This window comes from Sparus aurata, chromosome 14 (assembly GCF_900880675.1).
Source record: "Sparus aurata chromosome 14, fSpaAur1.1, whole genome shotgun sequence".
Lineage (NCBI taxonomy): Eukaryota > Metazoa > Chordata > Actinopteri > Spariformes > Sparidae > Sparus > Sparus aurata.
In genome coordinates this window covers 5,609,197-5,628,816 of record NC_044200.1, presented here as the reverse complement: position 1 = coordinate 5,628,816, position 19,620 = coordinate 5,609,197, and the positions used below count along the sequence as shown (strand labels likewise).

Sequence of the window (19,620 nt, the reverse complement as noted above, 5' to 3'; positions counted from 1 at the left end):
AGAGAAGAGGCACTGATGGATTTTATTCATTCCCTCCAAATATCTTTTCCATTTACCGGTGTTGCACCTGCACGCGTGGAGGTGTTTCCAGCTTCTACCATTGCAGATGACGCTGCCAGATTTTGGGCTTCCATGCTAAAGTTGTCTTTAGTTGATTCTTTCCCGGCAATGTGTGAGGATGGAAATGATGCGAAAAAGGGCAGTGAACGTGTAAAGGCCTTTACACACAAATACTCACTTGCAAATATGTTGCATCTAAATGATTCACACCGCCAGCATCACAAATTTGCTCGAGTACATTATACTCCAACATGCAGATTTGCAACACGGTTATAATATCACATTTAAATGATAAGGCGCCGTCATGCAGGGCTCAAAACCCGCTCGCTGACAGTTACAGAGACGTCGCACTCACCAGGTTAATCTCAGCTACTTGTCCCAAGGCTCCAGTCCAGACCGGTCCATTCAGATTTTTCATATGTCACCTCATTAAAGTTACAAACAACCTAACCGATCCAGACAGCGGTAGATCAGCAGCGCCCATGTTCTAGACGCAAGGAACGCATTTTTAGCAAAGCAGTCTGGTGGATTCGAAGAGAGCACAGATGGATTTACCAGCTTCGTACGGCACAGGGTGATGGCAAATAAAAACAATCAACAAATCGGCCATAAGTTGTAACCTGATGTCTATTTCACCTCCACGCTTTCACGTCCCCTTCGGTTGATGCCTTCATTCACGGTCCAAAAGCTCAGAAAAATGTGCTTTTTTAATTAATTTTTTATTTTTTATTTTTTTTTTCATTTGAGAAACACGCTGGTCAGAGATGCTGAGCCGAGTACAATTTAAAAGAAAAACAAAAGAGCATTATTAATGAAGTCACTGCTTTTCTTTTTTCATACAGTGTATACAGTTAGAAGACTAGCTCCTGCTTTGACTCAATTAATTTTACCACAATGTACAGCTGATAACTGAAGCCTTTAAAAAAAGCATACATCACATCGCAGCGCATATAATAAGAAGCTAGGTTATTCCACACTGTTTGATTCTAATATTTCTGTTTGTTACAGGAAACGGAGCCTTTCACAGTGAGTGACAATAGGGTGTTTTTGGTTCATTTTAATCTCTATTTTATCGCTTGTGCCAATAGCTATAGCTAAAGTCCCAGCACGTCTTTAATTCTTTGTCCTGCAGTGTCACATAGAAAGAATTTTCCGATACTCTGACAGTGGGTACACTACAAAGCTGTGTTCAGGTTGAGTGGGACAGAAGTTTTTGCCGTGCTTGGTTTTTGTGATTCTGGAGTACTTTTATGTGCACTTATCCACCACAAACAGCTAGTGGCAAGTTAGCTGACAACACACACAGACTTTGTTTTTTTAACAGGTCTAATGAAGGTTTAGATCGCAAAACTCATCAGGACCTCTGACATAGGGACAAAATTTTCTTTTAAAAAGTTCATGAATGTATAATTTGAGATAAACAACATGAAAGCCATGTTACAGTGTGAGAACAGCATGAATTGATGCCACTTTAATGCAAAGCAACACAAACCCCCTACGTGCGGACTGCCTCCTCACTAGTAGATGCCCAGTTTGTCCCAGAAGTCGCATATATGGCTCCTCGTTCCCACTTGTGCATGTGAACGCACCGTCAGGTTCATAACCAGCCAGCCGCTGTTGTCGGAGTAGCGCGGCCAAACAGGCAGCCGCTGCTCTCTGCAGAAAGTCGTCTGTTGGGCCCGTGAAGAAGGGTCGCCGGTGTGGGCGAAGGCCCCCCAGTAGCACAGCATCCGATTGGACAGCAGCTTCTCTGACAGCGTCATGGTGAAGTTGGCCACCGGGGCGGAGTCGAAGAGAAAAGGCAGCTCGGCGCCGTGGCAGGCGTGCTGGTAGCAGAAGGTCAGACCTGACCACACCCGAGGGTCTGACGCCACGTGGTCGAACACGTACATCCACACCCCGCTGCCCGCCGCTGTGCCGGCCCGCGCCGACCTTCTTGATGGACACAGGAAGATGTAGTCGGTGACGATCTGGGTAGAGGGAAGAAAGATAGGCAGCTGTTCAGACAACAAGTATTTTTTAATTGGAGTGAAGGATTTTTGGCAATGCTAGCAGCTTGGCTCTACGGATGGTAATGTCGGTCACGTCGTCAGTCGGTCCCTCCTGTTGATCAGGACTAGACCAGCCTCTAGATCAGACACCTATCTGATTGCCATGAAATGTTGTACAGGCATTCGTGATACCCAGAGGATGAATGCCACTGACTTCGGGGATCCTCTGACTTTTCCCGTAGTGACACCATGATATCTCGTCAGCTAATTCTGACTGAAACTGAAATGTTGTCCACGCATTCATGGTCCCCGGAGGTTGAATTATACTAACTTTGATCCTCTCACTTTGCCGCAAGTGACACCTTCAGGTTGACCTTTGTGTTTGGAGTGAAATGTTACAACTATTGAACAGACTGCCATGACATTTGGTAGAAAAATATTCATTGTGCCCAAATTATGAATCCAAGCTACTTTGTTCACTTTGGTAAACGTTGTTCCTCTAGAATCACCTGCGGATCAATGCTATTCATTGAAATATCTCAGCTCTGTGAATGGGCACGACATTTCTTGAGGATGAACATGAGCCTGGCTTTCTTCATTCATTTCTTGATCCAACAGTCTTGATTCATGTTTGATCAGCACTGCCCAGTTTGATTGTTTCATCTGAGTTTTGTGAGCGCGTACAGACCTGCAGACTAGACACTACTGGATAGACCCATAATCAATCAGAGCAGTGTACACGTCAGTGATAATGATCTGTCAGTCATTGTATCAAACCCGCCTCATATTATATAAAAGGTTGTGTTCAGCCCAACACAAACCAAGCCACAGGGAGATCTCTCTGAATGGGACACATCTGCCAGAGCAAATTAAATTGTGTTTTCAGGGAAATGTCTTTGTAACTATTGGATGGCTTGCAGTTCAGTTTTGGAGCAGACATTCACGTTCCCCTCAGGATGACTTTTAATCACTCTGATGATCCCCCGACTTCTCATCTTGTACCATTATCAGGTCCAATACTTTGGTTTAGACCAAATACCTGCATGGCTAATGGCAATCACATCAGCTCCAGCTGCACTTTGAATGGTGTGCTACTTGCTGCTGTGTGTTAGCATGCATGCTAAGCATAGTGGTATGCTGACATTTGCATTTTTGCTCAAAACACCACTAAGTAAGGGCCTCACAGAGCTGCTGGTGTGAGACAGAAGGCTAATTAGCGGCTCATATGCCTGACTTGTCCTTTTTTTTTTAAAAAAAAATCTGTACTCTTCTTAGACAGATGTGACTCACAGCAATACCAACAGCAATCTTGGCTTTACACAGGAGACTATTTTCCTTTCGGTGTTCCTTTTAATCATGACAACCAAAAACAGTGAGCCAATCTGAGTACAGTTTTGTGGACAAATGATCGTCCTTGGCCTCGGGATCACCTGATTACATATTGGTGCCGATCCAGCTCGTGGGTGGCTAACCAGCACTGCATTCAGACAATACTTTGGACCAAAAAATTAAAGCTGTAAAGTGTTCATTATTGCTGAAGGCCTATTCTTGACGGTGTATCTTCTAGTTTGGCGAGTGTTTTGTGTAGAAAAGAAAAGGATTTAAACGAATCAGCGTGACATCTACAAAGAGACGGACCGGGGCAGAGCAGCAAAACAATACTGTTACGGCTCGGTTTAAAAGGAAGCGAAAAGAAAATGAAGGTTGGACCATCTTCTTCTGCCTGTTACCTGGAAACCAGTGTGCCTTTTTCAGCAGTAAACAACCTGCGCCCACACAGCCCCACATCTGACACCTGGAAACAAACAGGCTGACGGTAGGAAGCTGATGGACACTGCCGCTCGCTCGCTCAGAATCACTTTTCCTTATCTTTTCTCACACATAGTTGTTTGTTTCGAAAAGGCACGGGCACAAATGTATTCATGAGAATGTTCTGTTCTCTGTTCTGTCCCCTCAGCCCTACATCTTCTCAACCAGTTTGCCCCATTCACTGTGTTTTTCTCCACACCTCTCTCTTTTTCATTACTAACTGTATTAAAGTCTAGACTATGAAAGACGCAATCTGCTGACAACAACAGTTTAACAGCATACGTATCACAAAGCACTTGATTTCTCGGGGGCAAATACAAACACAGTTTAGTCATTGAGTTCTACAGCTGAAGTGTGGTCATATCGTTTTAATATTGCAACAAATGATTGTTGTGTTTTCAGTCCTTCATTTCAATGTGTGGCTAAGGGCTGTGCACCTTATCCGTTTCTGTTGTTGGGCACCTTAACCTCAGTTTCGGACAGCTACCGTGCAGTTGTACACCGTGCCAGACATCAACTCCAACAACTGACCTCCAGCCACAATTGACACACCTCGAAAAAGCTAGAAATGTAGTTGTCAATCAATGTACGGGCCTGGTGGTGGCACTTGTGATCCATTCACCACCGGTACCCACTTACACCACAAGGGAGGGCCAGAACTAACGCCAGCTGACAACTGGCTGATATGTGGGGTTCACCCTGGATATGTCCCCAGTCAAATACAGGGTTGATAAGTAGAGACACGCTCATATTCATGCACAACATGGAGTCACCAATGAATCTGGCCTGTATTCATTTGGACTGTGGCCGGAAGCCCGGAGGACCCTGAAAATCCAAGCAGGCACAGGGAGAACAGGTAAACTCAGCACAGGAAGGATATTTACATTCTCCCAGATATTTTAGCTTTTTCTATCGTGGATTCAGCACATCATCACCTCATTAGACAAACGACAATATAGGTTGACTGTGAAAGCTGCTTATTACAGCCCTTTATTTATGATTCTTATTCGGCAGCAGCCTCCAGTGCCCATTGTAATTTGTACAGCAGCAGAGCAGGAAGTCAACTGAAGTAGTTTAAAGAGTGACAAAATTCTGAATAGGGAGGAGGACGTGGTTGGTAGTATGGTTGAACAAGCACAAAACTTTCCTAATGTATATTTGCTTGCGATGGAAGTTAAAGAAACATGATTTTAACCAAGATCACAATGTTTTCCAAGACCTGACCAACCACTTTTAGTGCCTATACCTAACCAATTTTTTTTTTTTTTTTTTTTATGTTTATTTGAGATGGACATAGCAATTACATTGGACAAACCATATGCATTGTTTAAGTGTTTTAGCACAAGTGCTAATTCACAACACAAAATTCACAACACAAAATTACAAAATTACCTTTAGTGCATAAACCTAACCTTACCTAAGCTAAGTTGTTTTCAGGCCTTTATGTAATCAAAATGCACCCACAGTGAAGTTGTCTGTTACAGTAGAGGCTGCTACAGTGAACGCACACTGTAGGTTAGTGTTGTTTATAACAATCGGTCAGGAATCCTGCCTATTTTGGGGGAGGTAACTAACTGCAATGCAACACCACGTAGAGGCAAGTACCTGGCACTAACTACAGCTGTACCCTTCAGCTGAATAATTGTAATTCATTTTTGTTGCATACAGACACATTCCAGGTGCTACGTGGAATCGATTTTCTGTAAAAAATGTTGCTGTGGAGAAGAACATCACTGGAGAACAAGGTGGAACAATTCTTGTTGACCACTTTTTTTCCTAAAGCTGCACCACTCTGCATCACCTCTGTTAACCTCTGTTATGTGTTGTTCTCAGTGAAACACGTGAGCCACTATAGGTACAGCCAGCCCCAACCAGAAACTCTTCAGTGACAAGTAGTCTGGCAGACATGACTCCCTCTTCACTGGAATTACTCACTGAATCTCTTATTGCTGGCAGCCCTTCACAAACAGTTGATGAGCTCGTCAGTGACTGAGCTCTCCCGGTGACAAAAGAAAGTTGTTGAGTGTCACTCTGGTCGGTTCTTAGCTTTTATTACGATAGAAGTGTTTTTCGTTCTTCACCACAGCACTCAGACAGCTGCGTCTGCCTGATCATGACAGAAGACGGTCGTTTCTGTTGTGTTTTGTATGCGATCATTTTGTGTGATGCAGAGAAAATATACAAAAACCTGTGAACGCTACAAAATGCGTAACACTGAGCTCTCCACATCAGCCTGCTGCATGACGGACTGTTTGACATTTGTGCTGGCCCCCTCAGTCCTCTGGAGGGGTGCCCTTTATGAAGAGATGCAGGAGGTGTGTGTGTGTGTGTGTGTGTGTGTGTGTGTGTGTGTTGTGACTCCACTGTCTCCCTACTGCACCATAAACTGTGACTGAATACTAAATATGTCCAGGAGTGTCACCTCCTGACCCCCCCTGGCTCCCCGAGGCTCCCACCTTGCACTTTGCATCAAAATTACCGAGAGAAAAAGTGCTCGAGGCTTCCTCCCTCGACTGTGTCATGACGAGCCATTATCACTGCTAGAAACTCAAGGATAAAGCCTTGAACGCGCGACAAAAACGCCCCGTGATGGAGCAAAATGCATGAATGCAGTAAAATGGAGGGAAGGATTTGAATTCAAATGAGTTCATTTATGTTGAAAAAGTGAGTAACCCGCGATCAATAATGCTTGAATTAGGTAGGCGTAAGCCTGCCATCATCTGATTATTTGAGTCAGCATACTGCTCCAGCATGTTACCGTTTTCAGAATCCACTTCACTACAGTAAATAACTGTTAGAAACCTACACATTTCCATTTAGGACGCTTAGCAGATGCCTTTGTCCAAAGCTACTTACAGTAATTCATACATACATTCATACACTGATGGCGGTGGCTGCCATGCGAGGTGCCAACCAGCACGTCAGGAGCAGTTTGGGGTTCAGTATCTTGCCCAAGGACGCTTCAACAGGCAGACCAGGGGAATTGAAGCAGCCTTCCGATCACAAGACCCTGGCTCGACCCCTGAGCCACAGCCGTTGTTACCCAAGCTGTTACCCATCGATTTGTTTTCCCCGGTACAAGAATCAGAATTTGGTGCAGCCACAGAGGTACCTGACGAGCTGTATTTGGTCAACCTTGTTTTCTTCATGTCATGCTCTGATACAAGTTTCTGATCCTGGGGAGGTTGTCGAGAGTGAAGACAAGATGAAGTGCGATGAAGACTTGGCTGCCTTTCTGCTTACATCTCAATTGCATAGGAAACATTTAAAAAAATAAGATTAATAAATACAGCGAGGTCACAGAATGGTCTTATAGTCTTAAAAACATACTGTGGCTCTAGAGATTACTGTCAGAAATCTCTGTGACAGTAGGACTGATGTAACCGTGACACCCTGGGACTACCTGTAATACTTTGACCTGGCTCCTATGAAAGGGAAAATATTTTTCCTCTGGATGGTTCATGAGAGCAGTTTGTCTACACTGAAAAAGTAGTGGTTCGTAAAACCAAACCAGTTAACTGAAAGTTGCTAAACTGCTGTGTAGACCTGAGAGGGACTGCAAAATCCAGTCTGTCCTCACCAGAAAAGTAGACCTCAACGGTGAAAGGAACTTGTCGCGATCCACATTTACGTTTCTTGTTTGGCAGAGACCTCTAGTGGCCATAGTAAGTATAGCAGCAGCAAAGGAGGAAGCAAGGTGAGATAGTATAAAGAGCAACCGAGCCTACATAAGGAGGAGGTCGGGGTGGACAAACAAGCTCAGGACTTTCACCGAGGAGACCGATGCTCGTGTCTAGAGGGAAACCAAGAGTTAACAGTGAGTTATTTTAACGTTCAAATGTTTTGAAGTCACAACAACAGCAATTCAATATGTAATGTATATACGTCTTTAATTGATGTTGCATAAGTAACATAGTGTTTTTAAGCCAGTCCACAATATTTTCCTAAACTTAACCACGTAGTTTTCATGCCTAAATTAAAATGTACCCATACGACAATGTCACCGTGCACCTGTCACTGGTGTTTTGGGAGTCACTGGCAATCAACCTCTTCAGTCGTTCAGTTATGCGAGTGTGTTGGCACACATCAGTACATCATACTGACAAGTGTCTCTAATATTTAGTGTACCCTCATTAATACAAATGGGCTGTCAGGTTGCCCAGTCAGTGTTTCCTCCTCAGCCGGCCCTCTCTGCCTTGTACTTCATCTGGGATTCCTGGGCTGATCCCCCCTGTCACTGTAGATGTTAATGAGAGACGAGTTGCTTCTTAGCGGGAACAGGCAGGCTGCATCACAAACAGACAAACTCCCTGACTCCAGTCGGTCCACATGCTCCACACATACAAATTGACGGAGGAGAAATGAAAACCTGCGCTCTGTGTCGGGGTCAGACTCTGAGAGAAACTGGAGTTGTAGCTCCCTCTGTGGGTAAAAGGTCGGAGCTGTGTTTGTGGAGCCGAGGAGCTGCGGTGAAGTCCGTGAAGTCGGCTGAGCGATGGGGATAATGGCTCTGAAGTCTGTCATCAAATACCCTGTTCTCGAAGGAAAATGCAACTTATTCGTTTTCTTTAACAAACGGATCACAGCGGCAAAAGAGAACAATTGTTTTTGAGCTCCCCATCAGGCTCGTTAGACGTGGGGAAGCTGGAGAGAGCTCAGAAGACAGCTGGGTCCTCGTTGCACATCGAGCTCCGGCTGGGTGGGACATCGATCCACGCATGGCTGCCCACCTGGCAGACCCACCGAATGGGTGGTTATTGATGCATGTGCATGTTTGAGTGTGTGTGTGTGTGTGTGAGGACTGTGTCTGAGCGCTCACATTTCAGTCTGAACGTGAGGAAAATATGGAGGAGAATGAAGCTCCGGAAATCCAGGTTAATGCAGCCAATTTTTTTTTATTATTTTTTTTTTTTTTGTGCTTTTTCTACACAAGCACTCGCTAGTGGTCCACAATTACACGTTACTGTCAAAACGCAGGCTAGCTGGAAACCGGCTGACAGTTTTCTGACAGCCACCAGGTAGCTCACGATCAGAAAACAAAGCCACGAAAAGCTGTAAGAATGACAATTACAGGCAATTTGCCTTCATCTTATCAGAAGCAGCTTGTGTCACTCACTGTGCCTTCAATGTGAGCGGGATCTTGCAGAGAAAAATACAAACTCTGAAGTGACTTTTGAGAATTACCCTTCAGTCTCAAAGTCTCAAGATTTTCAGCCACTGCTTTTCATTATTCTTGCTCCCATCTGTCCGACAAACCAGCTGCACTTGTTCACAAAATACAGGACGTCTGAGTGGAAGCTGGGGGTTCATGCATCATTTATATTCGTACAATAAGGGGGGAAACACTTCCTCTGTACAAATAGAACAATAATGTTTTCGACATAGTGAGTGCAACGACTATGACGAAAAATTCCCCTGTTTCGGAACTAAGTGTGGATCCTCTATAAAGAGCTGCAGCAGGTGTATGAGGAGGAGCAGCTATGGTTGTGACTGCACTGTCTCCCTACTGCACCGTCAACTGGCTGAACACTAAATATATACCGGAGTGTCACCTCCTGACCCCCTGTGGCTCCCTGAGGCTGCCACCTTGCAGTTTGCAGTAAACAGCCTGAGAGGAAACCGCTGGAGGCTTCTCTTCTCCTCCCGTGTCATCCTGAGCCAGGTCTCTGTGTTCTTACAGCTATATGAGGATTGGAAACACAAGCACACTGTGATAAACCGGAATTATAAGCAAGACTAGGTTCCGTCCCATTTACAATTATTACTTCTAACCCTTGTTTTCCACATGCCCATTGCCCCTCAGAACAGAGTTTCAAGGAGCAGTGGTTTAAAACTTCCCTTATGAAATGGGACAACCCTGCAAGACCCTCATCGCCATCACTGTCATCGATGGCGTTTATATGTAAACAGAAGTGTCTGATAGGCTATACCATTTTCAGCTGTGGTGATTTCTGCATGGATGCTCGTTGTTCTTTCACAACTTCACACCATCAGTCAAGTCATCAGACAAGAAAAGAACACAGTTTCAGTGCCTGGCAACTAGCGGTGCCTTAAGGCTAACATTAGCAACCAATGCTGCTGCCCTGCCAGTCTGCACCGATACTAAGAGAGCAATACTGAGTTCAACAACTTTGTCGCAGGACTTTCAGGCGTTACATGTCATCAAAGGATAAGGGATAATGGAACATTTGAATAGGTCAAAATGTGGGACTTTCATGCACACATTAGCAATGTAAAGGACAACAATATGTTTAAACAACAGTGATATCTCATAACCCTTGGTTTAAAGTGTTCCTCTGAAAAACCTCTGTTTGGATCCTACCACTTGGTTTAAGTGTTAGGCACAAGGGGTGTGTTGGGATTGGGCCTTCAAGTCATGATTACATAGGACAATGATGACAGGCTGATACTAAGAGGGTAAATGTTTAACATGTTCACCATCAAAGTTCAGCTTGTTAGCATAATAACAATAGCTAACTGTCACTTAATAATCGGCTGAGGCTGACCGGAGAGAAAAAGGATCACCGAAACCATTAGCATTCCTTGTCTGGGTGTCAGAAACATCAACATAATTGTGTGCAATCTAACAAGCAGGAAATGAGATACCTCATATGATAATTGGAAACCCTAACAGTGTAAAACTGCAGGTGGCTCTAAATGAATATTCAGAGAATCACTTAAGTTAAAGAATTGATTTCTTGGACCATGAATGTCCAGACCAAAGGGGCAGACAGACCAACAGATAGGCTGACATTGCTATGGCTAGGGCAAAACCGCTAACATGGCAAAACCATGAAAAGAAACTCAAAACAAACAGTTCATAGAAGCAATAACCCTCAAAAGCTTTGAACTTTTCTCTGAAGAATCTTTTTGCCCTCACACAACAGTCACTTTTTATGTGTGTGACGCCATTCGCGCCTTTGAGGACCAAAGTGTCAGGTAGTGTGTGCAGTTCTTCATTCATCATCGTTTGCATTATTCATTCTTCAGTTCTTGAGGAGAGTGTAATGGAGCCAGGGGAAGGCGACGGCAGCTGGCTTTACACTTCCCCAAGTCGAACACAAATGAAACAAATGTGTTTGAAACATTTGTCTTTTGATTTCTGGGTGCATAGCCTATATATAGGGTACAAATCAGTCCCCATCTTAGATTCTAGTGATGGAATGCTCACATAACAGTGTCAAAATGTTTAGCGGCTTTGGTTTACCATGTTTACCATCCTCGTTCGGTGTGTTAGCTTGCTTGCTAATGAGCACTCAATATAATTTAGGCCTGTAATTGAGACTGGTGGTAATGTCACTGGATTTACATTGAAGTATTGTAAAAGATTCATTTTTCATATAATGGCGGTGCTTTTAGAGAAGTCAGCCAATCACCAAAGTTTATACAATAAATCTTGTGAAATATGATTGACGGAACCACTGACTGTAAATGCCGTTAGCATGACTAAAATGATTTGACTTGTATTTATTCATTTATTAGACAGAAAATTGAAATTACCAGCACCAGTCAATATTTAATTACTACCAAGAATCATTATCAGCTATTTTTTGTGTCGTTTGTGTGTGCAGGCAATCAGTTAGAGAAATGTATGGACAACCAGGACACACTTCGACGACATATTACGCTCAGAGGGCCACTCTGCTTTCAGTGAGATGATTCCTCATTTATTGTTTTAAATGTCAGTGGTGCTCAGTCGTTGATGAGCGTAATTTGTCCTCCACCAGCACCAGCATTAGCTTGCATTTCATAACTATAAATAATTCAGGATGTTATGATGATGTTATGATGGAAATAAATGTTTCTTTCTCTCCACCCTCCTGTGGTTTGATTTGACAAATAACTTGAAAAACAAGATTATTCCATGAAATAAAAAAAGCTCTAACTGAACTGTGAGTTACAGTGTACGTGACTATATATCAGCTGCGATGCTGAAAACTGACACAGACTGTGAAGTAAGCTCCTCTTACCTGAGCGAGCATGTCCCTGCGGTCGGCGTCCCTGTACAGGGGCAGGTACTTGTGCAGGATCCTCAGAGCATGCTGTTTAAAGATGGCTGTGATGTACACAGTGCTCTCCACCGCGGAGACGGGCTTGTTGAAGACGGCATACACAAAGATCACTCCCTCTTCTGAGGTCGTACCTGCAGGACAGAAAAAAAACGGAGCCTCAGTGCAAACAAACAAGTAGGCTTCCACGTCGCCTCTAGCTGATTCGCTACTCATTTGCACAGCCCGCCTGTTCAGTTTTCACCTTGATTCATCAGGCTTCTTAATTTCCTAGAAAACATTTATTAGTTTGTTTGTTTTAAACAGTAAACATTGCCTTCGGTGTTGTAATGATCTTGGGAGTTTTTACATTAAATTGTGTTGTAACGAGAACCAAAGGGAGTCCAGTGGAAAGCAAACGGCTGGGAGATTGCTGGGCACAGTAATGCCAAAATGAACTGATTTTTAGTGGTCATGTGTAAAAACAGACATGAGGATGAGATAAAGTCATTTTACTTCTCTCTTGTCTTCGCAGTTATGAGCTACATGGTGGGTGTTTGAAGTATTTAATGCATGAATTTAAGCAGAAAAACGGATTCATAGAATTTGTGCAGAATGATAAATTCTAGATGTTTAGGTCAAGATCTGGACAACATTTTGAGCACTGGTTGAGGAACTATTAAAGGAGAACGTCTGACCCCATAGGTTCGCTTTAGCTGCCGTCCTGATATCTGGTCAATATTGTGCAAAAAATTCACATTATTTTTCCTACTAACAGCACTCGGTAACCTCGATCAACAGGGATATGAGTTAAAAACGGCCGAAGTTCTCCTGTAAGATCTTTTGTTGAAGTAAAAGTAGAGAAACCACAATGATTGCTGTAGCTATCATTGGCTTTAGCGACTAGCTGCTGTGAGCAAGCAGCTCAGTTGGCCGTGGAGCAGCCAGCTGAAGGGAGTCTGGCATCAAAATATCCGATGACGGAGGGGGAGTCGCTGCTTTCAAAAGGGGCTCACCTCGACTGCGCTCAGCAGCCTCCTGACTGAACACAGCCACAGACCGGGAGATAGCAGTCTGAAGAGAGAACATACAGTGCAAAGGTGATTTACAGCAGCTACGATCGCTGCTATGATACCTGGGACAAGAACACAAGGCAGCGGTTGAAGATGGTGTGTAGAGTGTAGATTCTGGGCTGTCTTCATCAAAGGTGTCGGCGTGTAGTTTGTTAATAAAAGAATCTGGGGAGGCAAGGCTGGGTGGAATGATAGAGCAATCTTTATTGAAACAGATCTCAAGCCTGCGTCAGATCCAGTGTGGCCACACTCTGGTATTCATACATTTATGGCAAAGTTATGCCCAATGCTTTACCCTCTGCTCTATCAGAAATCCTCTCGAAACTTTGACCTTAGGAAATCTACAAATTACCAACCCCACTTTCTCTGCCTGTGTGGGCCTTTTTAAAGTCCATTCACCCGCACCTACGTACTTCTTCTAATTGGTCACTTTGGTAGTTGCCACCTTACCCAGCAGCACTGGCTTCTCCTTCTGCCAGTGGCCCTTTAGAAAGGCAGTGACAGCTTGCTCTTTTATCAGCTCCCCATCGATGTACGGACCCCACGTCTCAAAGACCTCCAGGAACCTGAACGGGTTCACAATCTTGGAACCTGAGAACAAAACACACATCAGTTAGACGGAGGACACAGTCTGATTCTCAGAACAGAGAGGTAATTTTGACCAAAGGTCAGGCAAAATGAACTAGATTGAGTTAGACAAATGCAAGACACTGAAATGTCTTGTGACATGTGTTTTGCGCTCTTGAAAGGGAGTTCAGATGGGGAGAACAGCAGCTGATGACGTAAAGACTGAGCCTGTGAAACTGATCAATAACCCTGTCAACCCTTCGGATATATTACAGTCATTTTGTGCTGTGAGCCGGTGAGATCTCTCTAATTGCACCCTCAGAGGCTCATGATTTTGTTTTCCAATACACCACTCAGGATAAAGATAATGTTTTTCATCATCTTTCTGCAGATAAACATACTGTATCCTGCCTCCTTATGTAACTGTGTAGGCAGCCCTGAGCGTTGCTCTAAATTTGGCGAGCGTAGGCTGGTGTTTGTGGCGCCCTACTTGTTTTCATCTGGGCAGCCAGGACGGCCTGTGGAGTGAGAGACAGCAGGCAGACGATGTTGCTCACAGAGCAGTTGGTCTGTTTAGCAAAGCCTTTTCCCAGCTTCAGGGCATCGTGTCTGGGAAGGCGTCGGAGAAAAACAAAATTACAGTTCAGCTTGAAATCTGTGGGCCTGGTTTGAATACAGCAAGAGCTCAAGAGACCACACCCCCCCCCCCCTCAGAAATATACTTCTGACAGCTTTTTGATTCCATAATATTTTGCATCTTCAGTCAGGCACAAATGAGTCACACAGTGGTAACCAATGTGAATCTGAGCCTCACCTGGTCTTCAGAGGGATGGAGAAGGGCAGACTCTGCAGGACAGCCTGTTTAAACAGAGGCTTGCTGCTCTGGATCATCAGGTGAAGACTCACCGACTGAGCGCCGGCGCTCTCCCCAAATATTGTCACCTGACAAGAAACACAACACAGAGGCTTGGTATGAAAAGCCACAGCAGGCTGCAACATGAGGCAACTCTCACTGCTGAAATGAAACTGTCGGAATCCTTTAAGTTGAGGTCAGTTAACGGAACACATTAACATATATATTTCATTTCAAAGGGAAGCTAAAAATAGCTGGAAAAGGTACTCCTCACCAGTTTGTTATGTCCTCATATTGGATATATTCCATGTATCATCTGTTCATTCAATTATTCAATTTTATCTGTCAAAACCAAAGACAGTAGAATGGCCATCTCAAAAGATAAATGAATGTGTTTTCCTAGTGTAAAGCTGAAGTGGGTTATCAAAGAAAAAAGAAAAAAACATCTCATTTCTCATTTATCAGGGACATTTCTCTCTGCAGGTGCACCTCAAGGGGACCGGAGTGAAAAACGGGAAACGCTATCAATCATTTGAAAGATTTCTGAGGAGATTTAGTGTTTCTGACAGATGTTAACATCAACTATCCGGATCACAAGTAATCCTTCAAATTCCTTTAAATCTAGATTCACTTTCAATTTCAAAAATACTTTTCCCATTTTTTCTTTCTTTTCCGAATTGAATGAAATTATGGACAAAAAAATCATACAGGCTGGTCACCCGACATCATAAGTACATAACACATATGGAATTGTACTGGTGCTGTGAGATGTTACATATTTCATGTGGAACAGTGGGGCTGTGGATGTTTTACAGAAGACTACAACCAGGGATGTGTGATATTTCACACAACTCTTGCACTGCTTTGAGCTAGATGCTAATGTCAGCATGCTAATATCTTCACAATCACAATGCTAGCATGCTGATGTTTAGCAGTTGGTGTAATCTTTACCATGTTCCTATTTTAGTTAAGTATGTTAGCATGCTAGCAATTGCTAAATGGTACCACACACCATGTACAGCTGGAGTCTCATTAGTTTTACAGGCATTTTCACATAAAACAGAGTACCGGGCAGTTCATCCTAAGGGGAACATGAACGTCTGTACCTAATAAATGGCAGCCTACTCAACAGCAGCTGAGACAGTTTACTAAAACTGGCATGCGGGGATACATCATCAGGGACCATTAATGCCTTCAAGATTTTGTCCAAGTGGTTCCCAAATTTTAGGTTAGAAAATTACAGTGCTCAAAACAGTACGCCAAATTACTTCTCTATTAGCCTTGGTTAATGTGAGTTTGTATGTGTGTGATATTGCTTGCCTTGCCGGGATCACCTCCAAACACCGCAATGTTCCGCTGGACCCAAAGAAGAGCCGCCTGCTGGTCCAGGATCCCATAATTCCCTGTAGTTGAGGCATGGGGGTCTTTGCCCGACACGAGGAACCCAAAGGCACCTTAAACCACGCATCAATTCACATGATCAGAGAGACATAATTGACTCCAGCAAGACATTAATTTCTCTACTGAGTTCCAAATTACCATTCGCGTATATCTGCTTCTGTTTTCAGTCTTGCAGGAAGGCAGAGTAATTACCAACAGGCGCAGCCATTTAGATTAATGGCACGCAAACATTATCCAGCCTCATACTGTCTCACACACAGGCACACATGCGTGCACTCTACAATAAGCCCGCCATTATTTTAGCTAAGTGATTAATGGCTTCCACGAGATGCCTGCTAATTGCCTGTACCGAACCAACGGCAGTACTTAAGTTCATCCTGCCCTCTCCCCACACGTACAGCACAATTTAGAAAAGTCTCTAAAGAGACACAATAATTGTAAGTAGGCTACAGAAATAAGGTAATTACACGAGTACAAGGCCTATCAAAAGTGAAATACCGCCAAACTTTTCTCACCCAGCCGGTAATCCACGCTTACAACAACAGTGTGGGTGAAGTTACTGATGAAGCGCCCGTCGTACAGCGGCTTGGAGGCAGAGCCAGCGATGAAATCCCCACCGTGGATCCACACCATGACGGGCAGCGGGCTCCGTAGAGGGGAGCTGAAGTTCACATCCACAGGGACAAAGATGTTGAGGTAGAGACAGTCTTCGCTGACCTTTGAGGGACATTAGAGGAAATATTCAATCAGGTTTTGGTCATTAAAAATGTATATCTCATTAGGCTCATTTAATCTGTCAGGATACAAAACAATATCCCTTGAGTGACGTTACAAAGACGCTTGGTAGAAAACTAGCTAGCTTTAGCTTATAACCAGCTAGTTAGCTACTGTTAGCTACTGTGCCTGCTCAATATTCATGGTGGTCAGTGGTGCACTTTGTTAGTTTTCAAGCAGATATTTTGAGCAGAGTTCAGTTCGGGACTGAATTCATATATTATTTCAAGATGGCTGCCTCCACTGCTAGTCTTTCTGTCACATCGAATAAATAGATTAAATTAGCAACTCTATACGTGACTGTGTTTGTAGTGTGTTAAGCTCCTTATCCCTTATCCTTTATCCCTTATCCCTATCCTAGCCATGGTGGTTTTAAAGCCATTTTGCCCCTGGTTTGTTGACACTTTTGTAGTTATTTTGACCAAGTAGGAGAAGTCTTAGCTGTCGGATATTCCTGATATCTTCAACTCAGAATTAACACTAGAGATCCGAGGCTTTTCCAATATGATCTCTTTCCAATATGATCTTTTCTTTTCCCAGTGGTCAAATGTGGTAATGAACCCCTTTTTCCCTAAAGATTTAGATTTTTCTCAGCAATCTTGGGCAAGTAATATTTTTACAAAAAAAAAGGAGTCATAGGCGGATTTAAGTATTTTTATCACATATATTTTACACACACATACAAATTAGACCAATTTTTACAACAAATATTGAATAAAAGATAAGTATTTCCTTGAAGATATGCCTTTAAACTTCGATGGAAATACAATTTTAGAGCTTTTTCTTGGTGTAGTTGGGAAAGTTGGACTCATGGTTTTCAAAAATCCTGGTTTCATTCAATTTATGTATTATAAACCTGGACCACTTCTTGCTTCCAATTTTGCCCAGTGGCATTGCAGCGAAGAATTCCATTGTAGCCCAAAAAGCATTTGCCCCATATTGCACCATTATAAAAAGAGATTTGTGTAAGACTGTTGACAGGACACATGCATATTCAGTAGTCTGCATAACCAAGAAGTAAATCCTGGGTTTGCAAAGCGATTTTCATTGGATTGAATGGCTGCCATCTTTGCATTCACTATCTAGTTATATATAAATCTATACCTCAGCCCTCGAGTCAGCACTGTGCATGAGACATGGGCCGCACAAAGTGGGAACAAACCAGATTTGTGCAACTTTCCACCGGAATGAATGGCCACCACCTTGAAACCCAGAATCCAGTTCTTGAAATACCATCATATATCAGCTTACACTCTAAAAGTTATCGGTGGCTTTTTAGCTCCATACACTCATCAGCTATATTTATGGAGCCACTTGACTGGGAGAGAGGTTTATAGCTAAAACTCTAATCTGCTTCGGAGGACCGGGCGGCCCTTTTTTGACACCTTATTACAAGCTGTCCTTGTTAATGTGGATGATTTAGCATGTGAGGCTCTGTGCCAAAACACCAAAGATGCCAAACCTGTTATTACATCTGAAAGGGAAATATCATGAAAGCATGGCAATAAGTGAGAAATGCATGTTCCTTACTTTTCGAGGACACTCCTCTGTGATGGGTCCGCTGCAGGCCTGCATGCACGCCGCCCTGGGGAAGGAGGCATCATAAACCGTTGGCCACGGACTCACAGGTCTGGGGGGCTTCCAGCGGTAAGCCCCAACAGGTGGGTCTGCATACGGTATCCCATAGAATATATGGGCCTTATCGACCGTAACTCCCTTGATCTGGCCATCTTTCGTTAACACCACAGGTCCGGGGGCCTCATTTGTATCCTGATTGAACGATTTGTCCTTGGTTTGCTCTGTGATTGAGAGGACTTCAGGGCGTCCCGGCTCCTCCGGGGAGTTTATCTCAAAGTCTCCGTTGATGATGAACGGCTCGTCTCTCACCAGCAGCCCGGGGTAGATCCTTCTCAGAAAGCTGACAAGGTCGATGCCATCATCATTTTTTGTGGCCTCTCCAGAGGGCAGCACTAAACTTAGTGAGCACAGCAGCAGCAAACAGTGCCAGCTCTCCATATTGCTTTAGAATACTCCTATACTTCCCCAGACCCTGCAGCTCAGATCATGATTTGACGTGAATTATGGTCCGGCAGAGGTAGAAAAGTTGCAGCCCCCACAAGCTCGCAGCCTGAAACTCTCAACAGACTGTGCAGACTTGTGACTCCAATTTGGCTGCTTGCTTATTAAGATTTATCAGACAAAAGCTGCTCTGTCTGTAGGAGCGGCGTCCAGTAGACCCTGAACAGTGGGACACAGTGATGCAGGACCACTAATAGAGGACATGTCGTCTTTCCTTTGCTTAATGTAATCACAAGTCTCACAGAAGGTAAGTGGGGGCATGTTCATACGGCAGGCTTCATGAAGGAATATTTGTCTGTTATAGGTTTATTTTATTTTTTTCATCAATTTCTTGCTATTCAGTTATATAAGTCACCGATGTTTAATTGAAACGAATGAATTCATCTGTGTACCTCTAAATTGCAGAAGGTAGACTGCAAATTTCATTAAGGTAGCACGCTGCCACCTACAGGCCAGCAGGCAGCAATGCAGTGCAACATGTGGTAGTGATTCCCAGGCAGAGAGAAAGATATGTCATGTTTTGTCAACATACATGTGAAACGTAAAGTCATGTCGGAAATATAGTCTATAGTCTGAGTGACACAGTGCAGGACCGGCATCAGTTTATTAGTCTGTCGTCCATACTTACCCTCTTATCTGTTTATCTCAAATGTTCTCCTGCACAAAGTGGAGGCAGCTGGCCAACCTTTGCCTGCCTTCAAAATTGGGGCAATTTGAAAGAAATTTACCAAACGTGGTGGATCTGCATATCATCAAGTTTTATATTGTACAACTTGATGGAATATCACTTTGATATTCAGCCTTTAGTCATACACCACATCTGCAAACATACTGAATGCCAGGACTGAGGAGGCTGATTTAAGTTACATTCAAAAAATGTAATGTGATGTTGTGGGTTTTCTATGGCCATAACTAAAAGTATTATTATTATCATTATTATTATTATTATTATTATATTCACATTATTAACATATAACATTCTTTATATAAGTCATTTGAAAGAGATATCTTCTTCACATAGGTGT

General features: G+C 43.5%; 1 protein-coding gene across 1 annotated transcript; it reads right to left on the bottom strand.

The window, feature by feature from the left end:
* Positions 1-389: 389 nt before the first annotated feature.
* LOC115595238 (cAMP-regulated D2 protein) lies at positions 390-18,795 on the bottom strand. Its single transcript, XM_030439436.1, has 8 exons — positions 18,047-18,795; positions 16,258-16,459; positions 15,662-15,795; positions 14,303-14,430; positions 13,979-14,097; positions 13,372-13,512; positions 11,831-12,003; positions 390-2,030 (listed from the first exon to the last, which is right to left on the bottom strand). The coding sequence occupies exons 1-8, from the start codon at positions 18,530-18,532 to the stop codon at positions 1,578-1,580; spliced, it is 1,836 nt and encodes a 611-aa protein (XP_030295296.1). The 5' UTR covers positions 18,533-18,795; the 3' UTR covers positions 390-1,577.
* Positions 18,796-19,620: the final 825 nt, after the last annotated feature.